Raw genomic sequence first — 23,476 nt, 5'->3', positions numbered from 1 at the left:
TAGTACAATTGCTGGGTCATAATGTAGTTCTATTTGTAGTTTTTTAAGGAACCTCCATACTGTTCTCCATAGTGGCTATACCAATTCACATTCCCACCATCAGTGTAAGAGTGTTCCCTTTTCTCCACAACCTCTCCAGCATTTATTGTTTCTAGATTTTTTGATGATGGCCATTCTGACTGGTGTGAGATGATATCTCATTGTAGTTTTGATCTGCATTTCTCTAATGATTAATAATGTTGAGCATTCTTTCATGTGTTTGTTGGCAGTCTGTATATCTTCTTTGGAGAAATGTCTATTTAGGTCTTCTGCCCATTTTTGGATTGGGTTGTTTGTTTTTTTGTTATTGAGCTGCATGAGCTGCTTGTAAATTTTGGAGATTAATCCTTTGTCAGTTGCTTCATTTGCAAATATTTTCTCCCATTCTGAGGGTTCTGTTTTGGTCTTGTTTATGGTTTCCATTGCTGTGCAAAAGCTTTGAAGTTTCTTTAGGTCCCATTTGTTTATTTTTGTTTTTATTTACATTTCTCTGGGAGTTGGGTCAAAAAGGATCTTGCTGTGTTTTATGTCATAGAGTGTTCTGCCTATGTTTTCCTCTAAGAGTTTGATAGTGTCTGGCCTTACATTTAGGTCTTTAAACCATTTTGAGTTTATTTTTGTGTATGGTGTTAGGAAGTGATCTAATCTCATACTTTTACATGTACCTGTCCTGTTTTCCCAGCACCACTTATTTATTTATTTTTTTAATTTTAATTAATTAATTTATTTATTTTGGGCTGTGTTGGGTCTTTGTTTCTGTGCGAGGGCTTTCTCTAGTTGCGGCGAGTGGGGGCCACTCTTCATAGTGGTGTGCGGGCCTCTCATTGTCGCGGCCTCTCTTGTTGCAGAGCACAAGCTCCAGACTTGCAGGCTCAGTAGTGTGGCTCATGGGCCTAGTTGCTCTGCGGCATGTGGGACCTTCCCAGACCAGGGCTTGAACCCGTGTCCCCTGCATTGGCAGGCAGATTCTCAACCACTGCGCCACCAGGGAAGCCCACAGCACCACTTATTGAAGAGGCTGTCCTTTTTCCACTGTACATTCCTGCCTCCTTTATCGAAGATAAGGTGACCATATGTGCATGGGTTTATCTCTGGACTTTTTATCCTGTTCTATTGATCTATATTTCTGTTTTTGTGCCAGTACCATACTGTCTTGATTACTGTAGCTTTGTAGTATAGTCTGAAGTCAGGGAGCCTGATTCCTCCAGCTCCGTTTTTCGTTCTCAAGATTGCTTTGGTTATTTGGGGTCTTTTGTGTTTCCGTACAAATTGTGAAATTTTTTTTTCTAGTTCTGTGAAAAATGCCAGTGGTAGTTTGATAGGAATTGCATTGAATCTGTAGATTGCTTTGGGTAGTAGAGTCATTTTCACAATGTTGATTCTTCCAATCGAAGAACATGGTATATCTCTCCATTTATTTGTATCATCTTTAATTTCTTTCATCAGTGTCTTATAATTTTCTGCATATAGGTCTTTTGTCTCCTTAGGTAGGTTTATTCCTAGATATTTTATTCTTTTTGTTGCAATGGTAAATGGGAGTGTTTTCTTGATTTCACTTTCAGATTTTTCATCATTAGTGTATAGGAATGCCAGAGATTTCTGTGCATTAATTTTGTATCCTGCTACTTTACCAAATTCATTGCTTAGCTCTAGTAGTTTTCTGGTAGCATCTTTAGGATTCTCTATTTAGAGTATCATGTCATCTGCAAAAAGTGACAGCTTTACTTCTTCTTTTCGAATTTGGATTCCTTTTATTTCCTTTTCTTCTCTGATTGCTGTGGCTAAAACTTCCAAAACTATGTTGAATAAGAGTGGTGAGAGTGGGCAACCTTGTCTTCTTCCTGATCTTAGTGGAAATGCTTTCACTTTTTCACCACTGAGGACGATTTTGGCTGTGGGTTTGTCATATATGGCCTTTATTATGTTGAGGAAAGTTCCCTCTATGCCTACTTTCTGCAGGGTTTTTTTTAATCATAAATGGGTATTGAATTTTCTCAGAAGCTTTCTCTGTATCTATTGAGGTTTTTGTCCTTCAATTTGTTAATATGGTGTATCACGTTGATTGATTTGCATATATTGAAGAATCCTTGCATTCCAGGAATAAACCCCACTTGATCATGGTGTATGATCCTTTTAATGTGCTGTTGGATTCTGTTCACTAGTATATTGTTGAGGATTTTTGCATCTATGTTTATCAGTGATATTGGGCTGTAGTTTTCTTTCTTTGTGACATCCTTGTCTGGTTTTGGTATCAAGGTGATGGTGGCCTCGTAGAATGAGTTTGGGAGTGTTCCTCCCTCTGCTATATTTTGGAAGAGTTTGAGAAGGATAGGTGTTAGCTCTTCTCTAAATGTTTGATAGAATTTGCCTGTAAAGCCATCTGGTCCTGGGCTTTTCTGTGTTGGAAGATTTTTAATCACAGTTTCAATTTCAGTGCTTGTGATCGGTCTGTTCATATTTTCTATTTCTTCCTGATTTAGTCTTGGCAGGTTGTGCTTTTCTAAGAATTTGTTCATTTCTTCCAGGTTGTCCATTTTATTGGCATAGAGTTGCTTGTAGTAATCTCTCATGATCTTTTGTATTTCTGCAGTGTCAGTTGTTACTTCTCCTTTTTCATTTCTAATTCTATTGATTTGAGTCTTCTCCCTTTTTTTCTTGATGAGTCTGGCTAATGGTTTATCAATTTTGTTTATCTTCTCAAAGAACCAGCTTTTAGTTTTATGGATCTTTGCTATAGTTTCCTTCATTTATTTTTCATTTATTTCTGATCTGATTTTTATGATTTCTTTCCTTCTGCTAACTTTGGGTTTTTTTTTTCTTCTTTCTCTAATTGCTTTAGGTGCAAGATTAGGTTTTTTATTCGAGATGTTTCCTGTTTCTTAAAGTAGGATTGTATTACTATAAACTTCCCTCTTAGAACTGCTTTTGCTGCATCCCATAGGTTTTGGGTCGTCGTGTCTCCATTGTCATTTGTTTGTAGGTATTTTTTTATTTCCTCTTTGATTTCTTCAGTGATCGCTTCGTTATTAAGTACTGTATTGTTTAGCCTCCATGTGTTTGTATTTTTTACAGATGTTTTCCTGTAATTGATATCTAGTCTCATAGCATTGTGGTCGGAAAAGATACTTGATACAATTTCAATTTTCTTAAATTTACCAAGGCTTGATTTGTGACCCAAGATATGATCTATCCTGGAGAATGTTCCATGAGCACTTGAGAAAAGTGTGCATTCTGTTGTTTTTGGATGGAATGTCCTATAGATATCAATTAAGTCCATCTTGTTTAATGTATCATTTAAAGCTTGTGTTTCCTTATTTATTTTCATTTTGGATGATCTGTCCATTGGTGAAAGTGGGGTGCTAAAGTCCCCTACTATGAATGTGTTACTGTTGATTTCCCCTTTAATGGCTGTTAGTATTTGCCTTATGTATTGAGGTGCTCCTATGTTGGGTGCATAAATATTTACAATTGTTATATCTTCTTCTTGGATCAATCCCTTGATCATTATGTAGTGTCCTTCTTTGTCTCTTGTAATAGTCTTTATTTTAAAGTCTATTTTGTCTGATATGAGAATTGCTACTCCAGCTTTCTTTTGGTTTCCATTTGCATGGAATATCTTTTTCCATCCCCTCACTTTCAGTCTGTATGTGTCTCTAGGTCTGAAGTGGGTCTCTTGAGACAGCATATATATGGGTCTTGTTTTTGTATCCATTCAGCCAATCTGTGTCTTTTGGTGGGAGCATTTAATCCATTTACATTTAAGGTAATTATCAATATGTATGTTCCTATTCCCATTTTCTTAATTGTTTTGGGTTCGTTATTGTAGGTCGTTTCCTTCTCTTGTGTTTCTTGCCTAGAGAAGGTCCTTTAGCATTTGCTGTAAAGCTGGTTTGATGGTGCTGAACTCTCTCAGCTTTTGCTTGTCTGTAAAGGTTTTAATTTCTCCATCAAATCTGGATGAGATCCTTGCTGGGTAGAGTAATCTTGGTTTTGGGTTTTTCTCCTTCATCACTTTAAATATATCCTGCCAGTCCCTTCTAGCTTGCAGAGTTTCTGCTGAAAGATCAGCTGTTAACCTTATGGGGATTCCCTTGTGTGTTATTTGTTGGTTTTCCCTTGCTGCTTTTAATATGTTTTCTTTCTATTTAATTTTTGACAGTTTGATTAATATGTATCTTGGCGTGTTTCTCCTTGGATTTATCCTGTATGGGACTCTCTGTGCTTCCTGGACTTGATTAACTATTTCCTTTCCCAGATTAGGGAAGTTTTCAACTATAATCTCTTCAAATATTTTCTCAGTCCCTTTCTTTTTCTCTTCTTCTTCTGGAACCCCTATAATTCGAATGTTGGTGCATTTAAGGTTGTCCCAGAGGTCTCTGAGACTGTCCTTAGTTCTTTTCATTCTTTTTTCTTTATTCTGCTCTGCAGTAGTTATTTCCACTATTTTATCTTCCAGGTCACTTATCCGTTCTTCTGCCTCAGTTGTTCTGCTACTGATCCCTTCTAGAGTATTTATTTTATTTATTTATTTATTTATTTTTCTGCAGTACATGGGCCTTTCACTGCTGTGGCCTCTCCCTTTGCGGAGCACAGGCTCCAGACGCGCAGGCTCAGCAGCCATGGCTCACAGGCCCAGCCAGTCCGTGGCATGTGGGATCGTCCCAGACCAGGGCACGAACCCGCGCCCCCTGCATCGGCAGGCGGACTCCCAACCACTGTGCCACCAGGGAAGCCCGATCTAGAGTGTTTTTAATTTCATTTATTGTGTTGTTCATCATTGTTTGTATCTTTAGTTCTTCTAGATCCTTGTTAAATGTTTCTTGCATTTTCTCTATTCTATTTCCAAGATTTTGGATCATCTTTACTATCATTATTCTGAATTCTTTTTCATGTAGACTGCCTATTTCCTCTTCATTTGTTAGGTCTGGTGGGTTTTTATCTTGCTCCTTCATCTGCTGAGTGTTTTTCTTCTTCTCATTTTGCTTATCTTACTGTGTTTGGGGTCTCCTTTTCGCACGCTGCAGGTTCATAGTTCCCGTTGTTTTCGGTGTCTGTCCCCAGTGGCTAAAGTTGGTTCAGTGGGCTGTGTAGGCTTCCTGGTGGAGGGGACTAGTGCCTGTGTTCTGGTGGATGAGGCTGGATCTTGTCTTTCTGGTGGGCAGGTCCACCTCTGGTGGTATGTTTTGGGGTGTCTGTGGACTTATTATGATTTTAGGCAGCCTCTCTGCTAATGGGTGGGGTTGTGTTCCTGTCTTGCTAGTTGTTTGGCGTAGGATGTCCAGCACTGTATCTTGGTGGTCGTTGAGTGAAGCTGGGTGCTGGTGTTGAGATGGAGATCTCTGGGAGTTTCTTGCCGTTTGATATTATGTGGAGCTGGGAGGTCTCTTGTGGACCAGTGCCCTGAAGTTGGCTCTCCCACCTCAGAGGCACAGCACTGACTCCTGGCTGCAGCACCAAGAGCGTTTCATCCACATGGCTCTCTTCTCTTCGAACCTGCTAGGCACTGGTTTGGCCCAGACCTGCTGGGATCAGACGAGACCACATAATTTGTGCCGTACCTGCCAAGGAGCAAGTCTTCTTTAAATTAATGCTTTGACTGTAGATATGATCCTCATATCCACAAATATGCTATGGATATGTATTTTTATCCATTGTGTATACTTATCCACCCTTTATCTCTCACATGATTCCCTAGTGGGGAATGTTATACTTTGTTTGGCTTTGAGATTGGTTGTATTCCCGTACTGAATAAATCTTCTTTTCTTAATCCTGCTTTGCTTTTTTATTTTTGCTAATTTCTTCATTTCTAATATTTGAGGAGATAACATTGAGTGAGTGTGATTGAGAACCCTGCCATATTAAACCATTTTGTATTTGCGTTATTCTACTAGTAAAGACAGTGAGTGTTTTCTCCAATAAAAATTTTTAACTAGTAGGTTAGATAAATGACCCAATTCTGTTATTTATCCAAAATCCTGTCATATATGTTTTTTGAGTCTTTGTTAGTTTTAAGATCATCTAAGTTTTTGTTTTATTTGGAACTTTTATGCAGAGGGGGAGTTAATCATATTCCTTGAACCACAGCATGTCTTTGGTCTGTATTAGATCTCTTTTGATTGATTGACTGATTTCAATTAACTTTTTCATTAACTACCTTTTATCCTCATTTCCTAGTCCTGTTGCCATTCTTGCTGTAGGTATTTGATGGCTTTTTGTTTGTATAACCCAGTCAAACATGAGAATGAACATAAAGTACATGTATTGTTAGTTGACATAAATGGTATAGTAAGAAGACCTTCTTCCATATCTTCTTTTTTTTTTAATATAGCACTGTGCTTTATGATCTATCCACATTGCTCTGTGTACATATGGTGCATAATAAGTTTGTTTTTTATGTCTCTGAAATGTATAGGTCATTTTCAGGAGAACTTAGGCCATCTGGAAGTTGGATTGGCTTATATATTTTATCAGAGTATTTTAGGAAAATTTTTTTATTTTTATTTTTTTATTTTTGGCCATGCAGTGTGGCATGTGGGATCTTAGTTCCCTTATCAGGGATTGAACCCATGCCCCATGCATTGGGAATGTGGAGTCTCAACCACTGGACCGCCAGGGAAGTCCCTAGGAAAATTGTTATTCAACTCCGTGGTTATAAACAATGAATTTAAGGGTTAAATGATCATTCATAACTAAAATTTCCAGCATTTAATTAAACACAGAAACTTCTAAGTAAGTACTAGAATAGCCTGACCCGGCAGATAATGGAGCCTTTGTTAGAAATGAAGGAAGAATAGGGACATATCATGCTTTTAAAAAATCATCTTTACTGAGGTATGATTTACATACAAGAAAGTTCATCCAAAATTTGACACATTTTGACAAAAGTAAACAGTCATGTAACTATCACCACAATTATGATATAGGAGATTTCCATTGGCTGAAAACACCCCTGTACCCTATTCAGTTAATCCTCTTCCTACTTACTATCTCCTCACAATCACTAAAATGCTTTCTGTCAGTATAATTTTGCCTTTTCTAAGATTTCCTATAGATGGAATCATATAGATTATAGTCTTTTGTGTCTGATTTCTTTCACTTAGCATAATGCTTTTGAGATTTTTTTTCATGTCATTATATGTATCAATGATTCCTTGTCATTTCTGAGTAGTCTCAACATATTGATATATTGCAATTTATTATCCTTTAATTAGTTGATGGAAATTTGGATTCTTTACAGTTTTTGGCTATAATGAATAAAACTTCTCTGAATATTTGAATAGAAGAATTTGGGCATATGCTTTTATTTCTCTTGTTAAATTGCTAAAATGTTCTTCAAAAGACATTGTTAATGTATGTGTATCTATACAATAGATTATTTGGCAATAAAAAGGACTGAACTCCAAATGCGTCCAAATACATTGATGTATCTCAAAAACATTAAACTCAATGAAAGAAGCCAGGCACAAGCAACCACATATTGTATGATTCCATTATGTTAAATATCCACAAAAGGTACAGCTATAAAGACAGGAAGTAGATTAGTGACTGCCTGTGGCATGATTAACAGGAAAGAGGGACTAACGTAAATATGTATGAGGTATTATAGTGGATGATGAAAATGTTCTAAAGCTGACTCATGGTGATAATGTACAGCTTGGTAAATTTAATAAAAAAGAAAAAAATCACTGAGTAGTATACTTGAAAATGGTGAATTATATGATATGTAAAAATGCATTAATTGTTATTTTTAAAAGATGTCAGTAAAATTAAAAGATAAGACAGACTAGGAGAAAATGTGAACAAAACATATATCTGATGAGGGACTTAAATTCAGAATATATAACTCAATAATATATTAAATTCAGAATATGTAACTCAATAATAAATAACTTGATTTTTTTTAATGGGCAGAATATTTGAGCAGAAACCTCACCAAAGGAGATATACAAATAGCAAGTAAACACATAAAAAGATGTTCAACATCATTAGTCATTAGCAAAATGCAAATTAAAACCACTACACACTGAAAGTTAACAAAAATGTCAGAGTAAGGGCCTCTGAAAATTTTCTCCTTCCTAAAATCAGAAAACTAGCAAAAACTGTCAAGATCAACTTTTCAAAATTTAGAATTAGTCAAAGACTTGCAGCAATCTGGAGAGTGTTATTTAAGAAAAATAGCTGACTGTTGGAAAGAACAGCAAGCTTTGTGGCATTTTAACTTGCCCTATTTCTGTCCTTACCTTTCTTCCTCTGTGATAGTCTTGAAAAACCAACAGCCCACAATTTCAGTGGAAACCAGCAGCCTGGCAGCCGTTGAAGGAAGCAGAACAGAGTTGGAGCTCCTTCAAAGCATCATTCCCAAAAAGCTGTCATTATCTGACCTGTCTAGTGGTTCCCTGGAAGGGCATTACTCACAAGCTGTCTTTGTTTGCCTTTTTCCTTGGGGAGAAGAAGGGTGCTTGTCTAAAACAATTAAATGCAATCGATTAACTTTGGAACTGCCTGAGGTAATGGATAGCAGTTGGGGCAAACAATAAACTAACAGCTTTTCTTTTTAAAGGATAAGCTGGGAAATGATATGTCCATAGGGGGGTTTGAAAAGCTCTGACTTATTCTTGGAAATTAGAAGACCACTTGAATTTGTAGAGCTTTGGGCATGCCCAGGGCCATCCACATGCTCAGGTAAGACCTTAGTAGACCTTAAGTTCTCACCTCTGGATGACCTTGAGGCTCTGTGCAAACAGGAAGTGAAGGCTAAGGCAGAGTTGCCCACTATCTTAGTGTTGAAGGTGTGCCCTGAAACATACACAGAGCCCCTTGGTAAACACTGGAAGACTTATTGGTTCCAGGCATTTAAGGAAATATCTGTCTAATCATTAGGAGACCACTAAGCTAACCTAATAGATACTTTAGTGCCCACACATGACAAAGAATACAGACTTTACAGATCAGTTCAAAAATGTAAACAAACAAATGGACAACAACAAACTCTGAGTATGGGGATAATCTGATTTCCAGAGCTGTCACATTATATTATTAAACTTGTCCACTTTTCAACAAAAAATTATAAGACATGCAAAGAAACAAGAAAGTATGGCCCATACACAGGAAAAAAACAGCAATCAATAGAGTGTCCCTTACAAAGCCTAGATGTTGGACTTCTTATTAGACAAGACTTTAAGTCAGCTATTTTAAATATGTTCAGAGAACTAAAGAAAACCATGCTTAAAAACTAAGGAAAGAATGAGAACAATGTCTCACTAAATTAAGAATATCAATAAAGAGATAAAAATTATAAAAAGAAATCAAATAGAAATTGGGACTTGAAAAATACAATAACTTATATTAAAAATTCACTGGAGGGCCTTAACAGCATATTTGAGCAGGCAAAAGAAAAAGTCAGCAGTCTGAGGAAAAAAAAAAATGTAGAAAAACAAAGAGCCTCAGAGACCTGTGGGACACCATCAAGCACAGCAACATATGCATAACAGGAACTCCAGAAGAGGAGGAGAAAATGAACAGAATTGAAAATATTTGAAGAAATAATTGGCTAAAAATTTCCCAAAATTTGATGACAAACATTAATCTATATATCTAAGAAGCTAAACAAATTCCAAGTAGGATGAACTTAGAGAGATCCATATCTAGATACATCATAAGCAAAATGTTGAAAGACAAAGAAAGAATCTTGAAAGCAGCAAGAAAGGAGCATCTCATCACATAAAAGGGATCCTCAGTAAGATTGAATTGATTTCTCATCAACAACCATAGAAGCCAAAGGCAATGGGAGGACAAATAAAAGGAAAGAAAAAACTGTCAAACAAGCACAACTATCCTTCAAAATGAAAGAGAAATTAAGACATTCCCAGATAAACAAAACCTGGAAGAATTTGTTGCTAAGCAGACCTACCCTATGAGAAATACTAAAGGGAGTCCTACAGGCTGAAATTAGAGGACACAGACATTAACTTGAATCCACATGAAGAAATAAAGAACACCAGTAAAGTTACCTACATAAGAAATAAAAAGAAAATATAAATGCATTTTTTGCTTGTAACATGTTTTTCTCCTATCTGATTTATAAGGCAACTGCATAAAATAGTAATCATAAATGTATGTTGATGTGAACACAATTTATAAATATATAATTTATATGACAGTAACAGCACAGAGAGGAGAGATCATGGAATTTTTGTATAGTGCTGAAATTATTTGGCTATTAATCTGAGCTAGGAGGTTATAAATTAAGATGTTAATTGTAATCCCTAGATGAACCACTAAGAAGGTAATTTTTAAAAACAGTAAAAAAAAAAAATTTAAAAAGTACGCCAGAATATCTATTTAACACAGAACAAGATAGTAATAGAAGATATGAGAAACAAAAAGGCATAAGCTATACAGAAAATAAATAGCAAAATGGCAGATATAAATCCTGTCTTATCAGTAATTAAATGTAATTTACATTAAATGTAAATGAATTAAATACTCCAACTAAAAGGCATAGATAGGAGGACTTGATAGATATATATGATCCAACTATATGGCTTCTACAAGAGAAACACTTTAGGTTCAAAGAAATAAATAGGTTGAAAGTAAAAGGATGAGAAAATATATACCATGCAAGCAGTAACCAAAAGAGAGCTGGAGTGGCTATACTAATACCAGACAATTTAACAGCCTTTAAATTGTTATTAGAGACAAAGGACATTTTATACTATAACAGGGTAAATCTATCAAGAAGATATAACATTTATAAATATATATGTAACTGGCAACCTAGTCCCAAAAACGTGAAGCAAAAACAAACAGAATTGAAGGGAGAAATCGACAATTCAACAATAACAGTTGTAGACTTCAGTACCCCATTTTCAATAATGGATAGAACAACTAGGCAGAAAATCAACAAGAAAATAGAAGACTTGATTAACATTATAAATGAACTAGACCTAACAGACATCTGTAGAGCACACCACCAATAATAGCAGAATACACATTCTTCTCGTGTGCACAAGGAACATTCTCCAGAATAGACCACGTGTAAACCATAAAACAAATCTCAATACATGTGAGAGGATTGAAATCGTACAAAGCATGTTTTCTGATCACAATGGAGTGAAATTAGAAGTCCATAACAGAAGGAAATTGAGAAATAAGCAAATATGTGGAAATTAAACAGCATACTTCTAAATAACCAATGGGTCAAAGGAGAAATCACACGGTAAATTAGCAAATAGTTTGAGATGAGTGAAAAAGAAAGCACCATACGAAAACTTATGAGATTCAGCAAAAGCAGTGCTTAGAGGGACATTCATAGCTGTAAACACCTATATTTAAAAAGAAGAAAGATCTCAAATCAATACCTTCTACCTTAAAAAACAAGGGGAAAAAGCAAACTAAATTTATAATAAGCAGAAGTTAGGAAATAAAAACTAGAATGTAAAAATCAATAAAAACCACCACACATGCAATAGAATTGCAATAGAATTTAAAATTAAAAAGACTGGCAATACCATCTACTGGCAGAGATATGGAATAACTGGAACTCTGGCACCTTATTGATGGGAATGTAAAATAGTGCAGACACTTTGGAAAACATTGGGCCAGTTTCTTATAAAGTTAAACGTATACTTGCCATACAACCCATCAATCCCTTTCCTAGATATTTACCCAAGAGTCATGCCATTTTTCATAAGTTAGAACTTCAAATAGGGACATAATAATTTCTTGAAGATAGTATCACCAAAGAAAACCATAATAACAAAACTATTATTTATTTTAATCCCTGGTAGTCTTAAAAATGAAACTCTAAGTAAAATGGCTTATCTCAGTTCCTGGATCTTGTATATAAATATATTTGGGTTTACATAAAATGGATTTTAGAACTGTGCAAGTACAGTTGACCCTTGAACAACAAGGGTTTGAACTGCAGGCTCCACGTATAAGCAGAATTTTTACAATAGTAAGTACTACAGTACTAGATCTACAGTTGGTTGAATCCATGGATGTGGAACCTCGGATATGGAGGAACCACTTACACGGGGGCTGACTATAAGCTATACAAGGAGGATTTTCAACTGTGCTGCTGAGGGTTGACACCCCTAACCCCCATGTTGTTAAAGAGTCAACTATATTTTATTTTTTTAAGTTATTGCGTGTATAAAAGTTCTCAAATTTTGCTATCTTTGAGTTTCTGTAAGGCAGATACTGGCTTTAGATAGCCCAATGACTGATCTTTCATTTGGAATCTAAAATTACAGCTTGAGTTTTCTGGTGACATTGTGAATTCATTCTCAGATTTTGAACTTACTTTTGTTCATATTTTTGTAGGTTTATTGCTTCACCTCTAGCAAAAACAATTGGCATTAAAGAGGAAGTCCGAAAGAAGATTATACCAAATACTGTTTTAGAGAATTTTTTCAAACATTCCACAAGGAAACCATCTCAAGTAAGTACAGATTCTTCGTTTTTGGATTTTAAAATCTCCTTTCTTAATGTTTCAATCATCTGTGGTTTACCTTATCTGTGCAAAAAAATCTGTTTCAGTTGAGCAGCAAATGACTTGAATCATTTGATTTTTTTTTCTTTATTGATAAGTTATACAGCATTCTGAGCATAATATAAAATGACAAATAAATATTATAATATAAAACTACAAACATTGCTAGTGTTGAATGCTAACAATCAATGCCATAATTTGGGTGTACATGTCAAAATTTAATTTTTAATGGTAGCATATATACAAATATACTAATGAAAAAAGATCATTGTTAAGGCAGAGTTGCCCATATCTGACACTTTTGATAATTGTGACACCATCAATATACACTACACACACTATGAAAGTGTCTATTGGGTGGCTTTCCTGAGCAGGACACTTTACTTTATCCAAGGCCTCGAAATACTCAGAAATATACTGTGCCCCTACCCACTCCCCAGAGATAGAACAGTTAGGAGAGTCACAAATCTCTTCTCAATATGAGATGTACTTGATGAAATGTTATGGTGCACTGCATGTTTACGCCACAGAAAATGGCTTTAACCTAAAAGTTATATTTAAAAATAATAGTGTCTAAGCAAGTCTAGTTATACCCCCATATTTAAATGAGAGATGAAATAAAAACTTCTCCAAAAGTGGCACACCCTCTATGATGAATACAGACATCTCTCACCAGTAATTTAAAAGTCAAAAGTATGTGCTAACACAATTTTAGGATAGATAGATTTTTAAGGTCCTGAACTTGTCTGCTGAATTCACTTGCTTTTCCTATGAGCCTTTCTATCACTGGTCTGGTGGGCTCCCTGCACAAAGAAGCCACGTTGAGGTCTGACCACATAGCACCAGGCATCATGTTCAGAGTTGTTCACAGCTAGCCAGCACTGTCTCTAACTTGTTCTGCCCTCAACTTCTGCATGTGCCTTTTTTTCTAAAATGAGGACAGTCTGACAAGCCATCTCCACGTGTTCTTTATTTCCTTGTGCTCTAAAAGACTGCAGTCATTCATCTAAATACTGTTGTTACCACTGGTGATAATAATGCCTAAACATCATTTCATGTTTTTCAGACAGGAAATTATTTAGCTGTGTTTATGAAAAGTTAGGACTCTTTCAGAGAGTCCTTATTATCCTTCTCTGTTTCTCTCTGAGAATAACTAACCTTGGTAATACCTTGCAATAAAACATGAAGAACAGTGGTAGCTATCAGTTACTTGCTGTGCTTGCTGTACAGCTTTTTAGGATATTTTAAAATATGTAGAAAATTTGGCTCTTATCAAGTTTCTCTGCTATGGAGAGAAATTAGCCATGTGACAGTTAAAGAAAGACTAAGAAAAGCTGAAAGAGATTTAGAGATTAGGTCATCTTTCCTCTTTATGATCAAGATGAGGAAACTAAGGTCAACAGAGGAAATGACCTGTCCTAGGTCATGCGGCTAATCAGTGGCTAAATCCCCAGCTGGACCCTGGCCCATGGCTCCCTGTCGAGTGCTGTTTCTACTATGCCCAAATGATGTCTTTATCTGTGAATAGAATGTTAAAAATATATTTCAGAGTCTGGAGCTGTGTGTGTAAGTATTTGTTCTAACTCAATTGACAGTACACCATGGCTTAGTGTAGATATAATTTGGACATTTGCATCAAGTAAAAGAAATGTTATATATCAACTTCAAGTGTTAGAAAGCTTCCTCTACTAAACCATGAAGATGAAGGGACATAATTAAAACACCTAATTTATATTGCTCATAGATTACAAAATCAAGGCAGTATTTGTATAACAGATCAAGATGACAAGTTGGCCAGTAAAATGCCCATAGAATAAAAGTACTAGAACTTCGGAAGATAGAAGAATATAGTAGAGGAATGCAAAGCACCTGCCTTAAGAGTGATTTCAGATGTGGAAACAAAATAATATCACAATACCTCCACACATTAACTTGGCCAGTGTCATACAGATAGCATTTTTGCTTAATTTATAGTTGAAGTAAGACAAGTTGCTGGGAGGACTAAAAAAAAATTTTGTGCTGATTCAAGGGATGGGTGGGTATTCCGAACCTGTAATCTCAAGGCACTGCAGTGGTAATACAGGTACCTAACACCTGACTTTATTAAAAGAAACTGCGGACACAAATCTGAGGATGCTTCTTCAGCTGCAATAGACTGTACCAATAAAAACAAAAACATTTCAGTATATACAGTATCAATTCTGGACTGGTTAGCACAGAAGGGTATAACATGGTATTAATGAGGTCCAAAATGCTGTACACATGAACCTCCATTGGGAGTTGTTTTGTTTTGTTTTTTTCATTTTAAAAAATTTTTTAGCTGCGCCATGCGGCACGTGGGATCTTAGTTCCCTGAACAGGGATCAAACCCACACCCCCTGCATTGGAAGCGTGGAGTCCCTGGACTGCCAGGGAAGCCTCTCTATTGAGAGTTTTGATCTGCGATTTCGCACACTTCTTTTGTGACTGTGTATGTGCAGCTATGTGTCCACTGTTTTTATATGTGCGTGTTTCGCTCTGTGTGTATCTCAATGACAACTTCAAGATGTACTGAGAGAGAACCATGATAACATACCAATATCTCTGGCCAGCAGATCAATTTTCCTGCTGTTGGTAAAATGAAGGAACAGCAGAACTTATTAACTAGCCCATTTCCTCAGAAAAATCATGTTGAGAACTGCTGCAGAACAAATGAGTGTGTAGTTCTGTAAGATGTCTAAAGAAAATGTGGTGCCATAAGGCTGACATAAAGCAGGTATTGTGGTCCACGGGGCATTCCAGTTTGCTAGCTTGTCTCAACCACAGATTCAAACATTTTTAGGGCAAACAGCTCTCTAGTCCAGTTTATTTTATGGGTGAGAGTCAAAGAATTCGAGTGGCTCCTCCACAGTCCCAGAGGGTTGGTTTTTGCATCAAGTAGCCAGGCCTCATAGCCCCATTTGGTGCTCTTCCTTCAGGCCACACTACTTCTCCCTGAGGTTCTGCTTGAGAGCCTTTCCCTTCTACAGACACACACTCTATCGTGTCAGGCTAAAAACATGGATTGTGAGAAAAGACTGTGTGTGGAGGTGAGCAAATTAACCACTCTGAGCCTCAGTTTCCCCTTCTGTGAGCTGAGCATGTTAACAGCACTTACCTCACAGGACTCTCAATTCAGAGATTGAATTGAGTACTTAGAATAGTGCCCAGCACACACTCAAGGTCAGCTGTTGTTATTTGTAGTCTGTGTCTATCATATAGACTTCTCCAGGAGCGTTCTCAAATATGTCTTCCCAACTTAAATTATCCCAAGAGAATGTCATTTGTTTCCTATTTATGCTTGTTTGTATTTCCATAACATCTTACACAATTTTCTGTACATAGTAGGTGTTCAGTAAAATGCTTGTTTCGTGTATCATTAACAAAATACTACTAAAGACTTTTGTTTGCAAGATGATTTCTATCCCAATAAAATTGTAGGTCTATGAGGCCAGTATTGCCAAGACTTTCAACCAGATTCATCTGTGCTCCAAATCAGAAAAAAAAAAAATGCTTCAGATCATGTTTGATCACTGTCTTCTAGAAGCATTTATTCAGCAGGTATCTGTAGAAATGATGGGATAATAAAATTGGATTGTTCTCAGATCTGGGAAAATTCCAGTGTGAGGACAGGGACTTTGCTCACTGCTGAACACTGTCTCCACCTCTGCTCACTCCTGGCACTTCATTCTTTACACCTGCAAGAGGGAGACTTCAAAATGCAAACATTCTGTAACCTACAGATAAATTCCAGGCAAGGCCCTTCTTGCTGTGGCCTTAGCCCCATCTTTCCTCCTCACCTCTCTGTATGTTTCCACCCTGCAAGGCCTCTATCTGTCCCTCAAGTGCCCCCAACTCCCCCATGTTCTCATCTCCAGACAACCTTACATGCTGCCAGGACACTCCTTCTTCATCCTCTCCTTCTTGGGGCATTTTTCAGGGTTCAGCATAAGTGTAACTTCCAGGAACTGCCTATGTAAAGTTAGGTCCCATGGTACCGTTATCCTCCCCTATCTCAGCACTCATGATATTTTATTAGAATCCTTTGTTGCATTTTCTGACTTCCTCACCAGACAGACTTTACTCTGTGAAGGGGAGGCCCATACTGGTCTTTTTCATTTAGATCTCCAATAGAAAGCAGAATGCCTGCAGAAAGTAGACACCGATAAATAGTTGCCAATTCAGTCTTGTCAAAAACAAACCAAAACAACAACAACAAAAAACAGCAGGTGAACCCTTGGCCGACAAAATAATAGGTATTAGAGAGGATAATTTACAAGGAAACAGAGTATAATGTGGGCTATATCTTGGTTTTGTTCTGTTTTGCTTTCTTTCTCTAGATTAAGTAATAGGCTAGCAGTTCAGTAGGTATGTAGTTGCAATTAGTCCTTTGCCTGTCTTCAGCACGAGAGCTTCTTTAGGAATTTTATCTACTGTTGTCCTGTGCGCCTGAACAATTATGTAAACTATACACAATAACATAGCAGAAGCTCCACGACTGATCACAGACAGCTGGGTGTGCAGCCAACTGGCCCATGGTCAGGCTTTGTTTGACCTTCACCAATCTTGGTCCATGATTGGTTTAAATTTACTTTAAACTTAAACATTTAAATTTAAGCATTACATTTTAAAGTAAATACAACATAAAAAAAAAAAACCTAGCGATTTCACATCAGATTTCTGGGACTGCACTTTCACTCTGGGAGCCATCAGTCAGAGCTGGGTCGCCACTGTCCCTTTGGGATGGGCCATGTGCTTTCCTGTTGGCTGCATCCATATGGCTCCTGCTTATTTCCTCAAAACTGAGGCTGAGGGACAATTTTATTTTTCTCCTACCAAAGTTAGGAGTAAGCTGAAATATTTCTTGTACTCAACATAGGAAAACGAAAGATAAAGAAGACTGATGTCTCAAAAAATATTACAGAGCTTATTTCCTTGTGGAAGTGGAAAGTACTGTAGGTTTAACATATAAAGCATGTCTGTGTTGAAAGAATAAAACTTAAAATTCCACCATGAAGCAGACCTGGTCCTCTCAATCATTTTGGGTTCTTGTTTGGCCCTGGGAGAACTTCAAATCTGTGACCTTTGAGCTAATCCATCATCCATATTATTTTCAATTTTAAATCATAACCTACAACTTCTGCCTTCCAGAGGAGAAGCAATCGTCATTATTATAGTCAGCAATCCTTAATCATTTTTTACAATTTGAATTATTTCAGATTAGTTTGAAATAGGCTGTACATCTGATTAAATGTGAAACTTTTGGATCTGGTAGAAAGATTGTGTGAAATAACAGAAAAGACAGGAGCCTAAGTTCTTGTTTTCACTTTGCTACTGGTTTTAGGTCTTGGACAAGTTGTTAAAACCCTTGGAGTTCCATTTTTTTCATAAGAAAGAATGAAGAGATTGGGTTTGATTGACATCTTAAACTACACTACTCTACCTGGAACCTAGGAGGCCCTAAATAAAATTGGCTGAATGAGTGAGCCACATATTAACTTGAATATATGGGTTGCTACCAACTTACAGAGAATTGGTCTTTCTTAACAACTCAGAGTTCTGGGAACTAACATTCTCTCTGTTTTGAGGTGTGTGTGTGTGTGTGTGTGTGATTCCATGAGCAAAAGAGGTAAATGCACTGGCTCAAGGTCTAATGCAGAACTCTCTCCTCTCCAGTGCACAAGCACTTGTAACCCAATCTCACTGTCTTTTGACTGCCTGCCACCCTGACTCTACTCTTAAGCACTCATTCATTTGTTTCATCCCCTTTCAGACTGATATTTATGGACTGGCAAAAAAGTGTAACTTGACAGAGCGCCAGGTTGAAAGATGGTTTAGGAGTCGGCGGAATCAAGATAGGCCTTGCAGGATGAAGAAATTCCAAGAAGCTTGGTAAGAAGGACAGTTAAAGCTTTTGAAATGGTACAGTTTTATATGGAGCAGAATAGTCATCTCAGAAGGAATCCTTAGGATGCAGCAGAAGAAGGGTTTGAACCCTCTCTGTCACTTACCAATCAGGAATTTAATGCTAGTCACTCATCCACCTCTTGTGCTTCACTTTCCTTCTCTATGAAACAAGGTAAGCTATGAACTCTCTTAGTTGAACAGGAGATGTTATGTACTTATCTTTAAAGTCCAGAAAAATCATAAAAATGTCTTAACCTGGTGTTTATCTTTTCTAGGGTATCAGTTGGCCCTAGCTCATCTGACTATCGCCTGTTTCTAATCACATTACTCTATCACATTACAAGAGCAGAGAATGTCTGAGAGGGTGCTGTCCTCTCTTAACACTGATGGAGAGGACTTCTTTCTGTCTCACTTGGCTCTTACTCCACCCCTGCCTATGGACTGGGCAGCCAGTTCCTCTGGGTTTCTGCCTGGTTTAGTAGGGGGTCAGGATGAGCTGGGCAACACATAGGGTTTTTGCAGAGCTGACTGCTTCAAATACGTTCTGAGTGCAGTGAGACTGTACCACACTTATTTTTGGCTTCATTACAACTCTGTTTTTTTTTTTTTCTCTTTGCGGAGTATTATAGTATCGATACTTTAGGTTACTCCCTTGGTGGCAAAAACTGACACCTGTGCCAAAAAGAGGGTCTAGGTCATTGCTCTTACTTTGTTCCTCTTCTTTACATCCAGACAATGCCTGTTAGTTGGGAAATTTTTTTTTTTTTTTTTGCAGTACGCGGGCCTCTCACTGCTGTGGCCTCTCCCACTGCAGAGCACAGGCTCCGGACGTGCAGGCTCAGCGGCCATGGCTCACGGGCCTAGACGCTCCGTGGCATGTGGGATCTTCCCGGACCAGGGCACGAACCCATGTCCCCTGCATCAGCAGGCGGACTCTCAACCACTGTGCCACCAGGAAAGCCCAGTTGGGAAATTTTGATGCCACATTCTCATGCCAATAGCATTCCTTCTTTTTGCCTGTTTCTTAAGGTCCTCACATTGCCTAGTGACTTTCACCAGATGTTTTTGTTTTGATGGTAAAATGGATAGGGAGCGGCATAAGACTCTCAAATAAAGAAACCAAGCCTGTGGAAGGCTAAACTTTAATGACTTTAAACTACCTATGCATTGCCAAGTACAGCCATCCTGCTGTGAAACTGATGATGTTTAGAGGCACAGACCAAGTCTTCATGGTGTCTCGAGACTTTTTTCCTCATCAGCAGGCTTCCATTGCCTTTCCCACAGTGGCTAGAGGTATATGACCTGGTTTGTTTTCCAACTGCTTCTCTCTGAGTTTTAGCTCTTGAGAGATTGGTTAATATTGTGTTTCTGCTATGTCAGCTTGGCCCAAGTGAATCTCTCTGGACCGTCACTACAAAACACTACAAACTGGAGCTGTTTTCACATTACATCTTCCTGTTTTTCTGCTATCATTCATTTATTCTTTCTTTCTTTCTATCAAATGATTCTTATCTTAAATAAAGTCCCCAGGCAGGGACTAACTCTCAGCCTCTGAGCTGAATCATACTGCAGTGAAATTCTGGGAATTTCTTATACATTATAGTGCCTTCCAGTTTATAAATAATCTTGGATTGATCCTCCTAGCAACAGTGTGAGGCAGTCAGGGAAAGTGGGGCCCTGTTTGAGAAATGAGAAACTGCACATCATGTAGTTTAAGGAACTTGCTCAAGGTCGCCGGGCTATTGGGCGCCTGTTGCCCTTAGGCCTTCTGACTCCTTTTCTGATACTCTTTCTGCTCACTGTACTGCCCCTGCCACCTAATGCTGACCTCTCAGAAGCAGGGAACCCTATATGTCAAGTAACTGGGTGAGAAGGACCCAACATTTGGAATCTAGCGGTCAGTGAGTCTGCTAGAAGTCAGCCACAGAGTTCAGGCTAGAGAAGGGAATTTCAAGTTGCTATTATCAATCAGTCAGGCAATGCAGAGGGTTGTGTGGACCATCTTCTTGGTATGTGGCACTATCCTAGATCATATGGACTCGTAGATATTAAGAGGGAAGTAAAAGTGGAAGGTATGGTCACTGGCCTAAAGCAGCTAATCAGGGATATGAGACTATCACTTATGAAACCACAACATCTGTTGTTGTTCCATTCCCAATGGCACATGGGCCTGTATACCTGTGGTCTACAGTCATGTTCAGATGTGATCTGGGCATTCAGAGGAGGTGGTGTCAGCAGAGTTGGATACATTAGACAAAGGCTTTCTAGAGGTCAGGCATAAGCTGGACCTTGAGGGGAGGGATGGGTCAGATTTCCATAAGAAAAGAAAGCATGGGGGCTTCCCTGGTGGCGCAGTGGTTGCGGGTCTGCCTGCCAGTGCAGGGGACACGGGTTCGAGCCTTCGTCTGGGAGGATCCCACATGCCGCAGAGCAGCTGGGCCCGTGCGCCACAGCTACTGAGCCTGCGCTCTGGAGTCCGCAAGCCACAACTACTGAGCCCATGCGCCACAGCTACTGAAGCCTGCGCACCTGGGGCCCGTGCTCCACAACAGGGGAAGCCACCGCAATGAGGAGCCTGCGCACCGCAATGAGGAGTAGCCCCCGCTTGCCGCAGCTAGGGAGAGCCCGCATGCAGCAATGAAGACCCAACGCAGCAAAAATAAATAAAATAAGTTAATTTAAAAAAAAAAAGAAAGCATGATTTGAGGGCAGCATGTTTTAAGTAAAGCAAAGGCAGGAAGCAGTACAATGTATTCAGGAGACAGGAGTGAACCCACAATTTTATAATTTAACTTTTACATTATTCTTTAGCAATGTCACAAATATCAGGGAATTGTTAAAAGTTATTATGGATCAAATAAATAGACTAAAGCAAAGTACCAAGCTCTTTAATTGTATAGGGACTGCACTTTATTCCCTAGCTATGGGATGTGCTACAGGAATCATAGCAAGAGATACCTAGCCCAAGGCATTTTGGAAATCTCGGGAAACTTATTCTCCAACACAGAACTCTTACAAATTACTCTCCAACAGGCAGACACTTCTCCATATCAGGATGGATTAGTCTCTGAACATCTTAAGTTCAATGTATTATTTCCATGGTTACTTTATTTAAGGATGACCCCTAAGCCCTGTTTCACAGAATTCAGGATTTTAATCCATAGCGACTCCTTTATTTTTAAATCAAATTCCATATTAGCAGATCACTTTTCTTTTTAAAATAAGCATTTCCATTTAGCAATGAAAAGTTTAATAAAAACAGAGTAATTTCCAAGTATCTGTTGTATATAGGCAGTGGCGCCCCCCGGTGGTGGAGAGAGGCGCTCTCCTCCCGGTGGGTGGACTGCCGCTTGCCCAGCTGGCCCTCGGGCAGGTCCACTGCCTGCTTCATCCAGTTCCCCCACCGTTGAGCCCCATGTCCGTCCTGTCAGCGTCTCTCATGTCGCCCGAGTTCACTCCATCCAGATCCTCCCTGATCTCACCTGGCAGTCTCGTCTTTCAACATCACCATGTGAGTCTAACCAATTAATTTCTGGTTTTTTTTCCAAGAGTTTTTTTTTTTTTCCCCCTTACAATTATGTTTGTGTCAGCCATTCCTGGCGAAAAAAAAAAAGGACATTTTACTGCCTTAGGTTCATTTGAAGCAAGGAAAATAGCATTGACAAGAACATCATCATTCAGCTCATGGTTAGTGAAGTGCAGCAGCTCCCAAGTTTTTGATTTCAGGACCCCTTTGTTCTCTTAAAAACTATTACAGAAAGAAGTTATACAGATTACCAGCAAACACATGAAAGGATGCTCAACGTCACTAATCATTAGAGAAATGCAAATCAAAACTACAATGAGGTTATCACCTCACACCAGTCAAAATGGCCATCATCACAAAATCTACAAACAATAAATGCTGGAGAGGGTATGGAGAAAAGGGAACCCTCTTGCACTGTTGTTGGGAATGTAAATTGATACAGCCACTATGGAGAACAGGATGGAGGTTCCTTAAAAAACTAAAAAAAGAACTACCATATGACCCAGCAATCCCACTACTGGGCATATACCCTGAGAAAACCATAATTCAAAAAGAGTCATGTACCACGATGTTCATTGCAGCTCTATTTACAATATCCAGGACATGGAAGCAACCTAAGTGTCCATTGACAGATGAATGGATAAAGATGATGTGACACATATATGCAATGGAATATTACTCAGCCATGAAAAGAAATGAAATTGAGTTATTTGTAGTGAGGTGGAAGGACCTAGAGCCTGTCATACAGAGTGAAGTAAGTCAGAAAGAGAAAAACAAATACCGTATGCTAACACATATATATGGAATCTAAAAAAAAAAAAAATTGTTTCTGCAGAACCTAGGGGTAGGACAGGAATAAAGATGCAGATGTAGAGAATGAACTTGAGGATACGGGGAGGGGGAAGGGTAAGTTGGGACAGAGTGAGAGAGTGGCATGGACATATATACACTACCAAGTGTAAAATAGATAGCTAGTGGGAAGCAGCCGCATAGCACAGGGAGATCAGCTCGGTGCTTTGTGACCACCTAGAGGGGTGGGATAGGGAGGTTGGGAGGGAGACGCAAGAGGGATGAGATACGGGGATATAAGTATATGTATAGCTGATTCACTTTGTTATACAGCAGAAACTAACACACCATTGTAAAGCAATTATACTCCAATAAAGATGTTTTAAAAAAAAATACAGGATGCCCAGGTGAAGTTGAATTTCAGATAAATAACAATTTTTTTAGTATAGGCAGGTGCCAATATTCATTGTTTATCTGAAAAATTAAAATTTAACTGTGCACTCTGTATTTTAACATTTTAACTGGCACCTCTAGTCTTCACCATCAACTAGGAAAATATCTTGGGGATTTTGGTGAACTTCACTGATCCCTGAAATAAACAAGATTAATGACAGAAAAAAAAAAAAACTATTACAGACCCCAAAGAGCATCTGCTTGTGTGTGTTATACCTACTGATATTTACTGTACTAGAAATTAGAAC

The 23,476-nt window shown here is 38.2% G+C and overlaps 1 protein-coding gene across 2 annotated transcripts in view; it reads left to right on the top strand.

Annotated features, from left to right (window-relative positions):
• The window catches only part of CERS3 (ceramide synthase 3), a 124,541-nt gene that overhangs the window by 26,890 nt on the left and 74,175 nt on the right, over positions 1 to 23,476 (top strand). For both annotated transcript variants that reach the window (XM_060003652.1, XM_060003653.1), the window contains exons 3-4: positions 12,367 to 12,484; positions 18,327 to 18,445. In XM_060003652.1, coding sequence (XP_059859635.1) covers positions 12,367 to 12,484; positions 18,327 to 18,445 — 237 coding nt within the window. The remainder of the gene's footprint in view (positions 1 to 12,366; positions 12,485 to 18,326; positions 18,446 to 23,476) is intronic.

This window comes from Delphinus delphis, chromosome 2 (assembly GCF_949987515.2).
Source record: "Delphinus delphis chromosome 2, mDelDel1.2, whole genome shotgun sequence".
Classification (NCBI taxonomy): Eukaryota; Metazoa; Chordata; class Mammalia; order Artiodactyla; family Delphinidae; genus Delphinus; species Delphinus delphis.
This window is presented reverse-complemented; position numbering and strand designations above follow the sequence as displayed.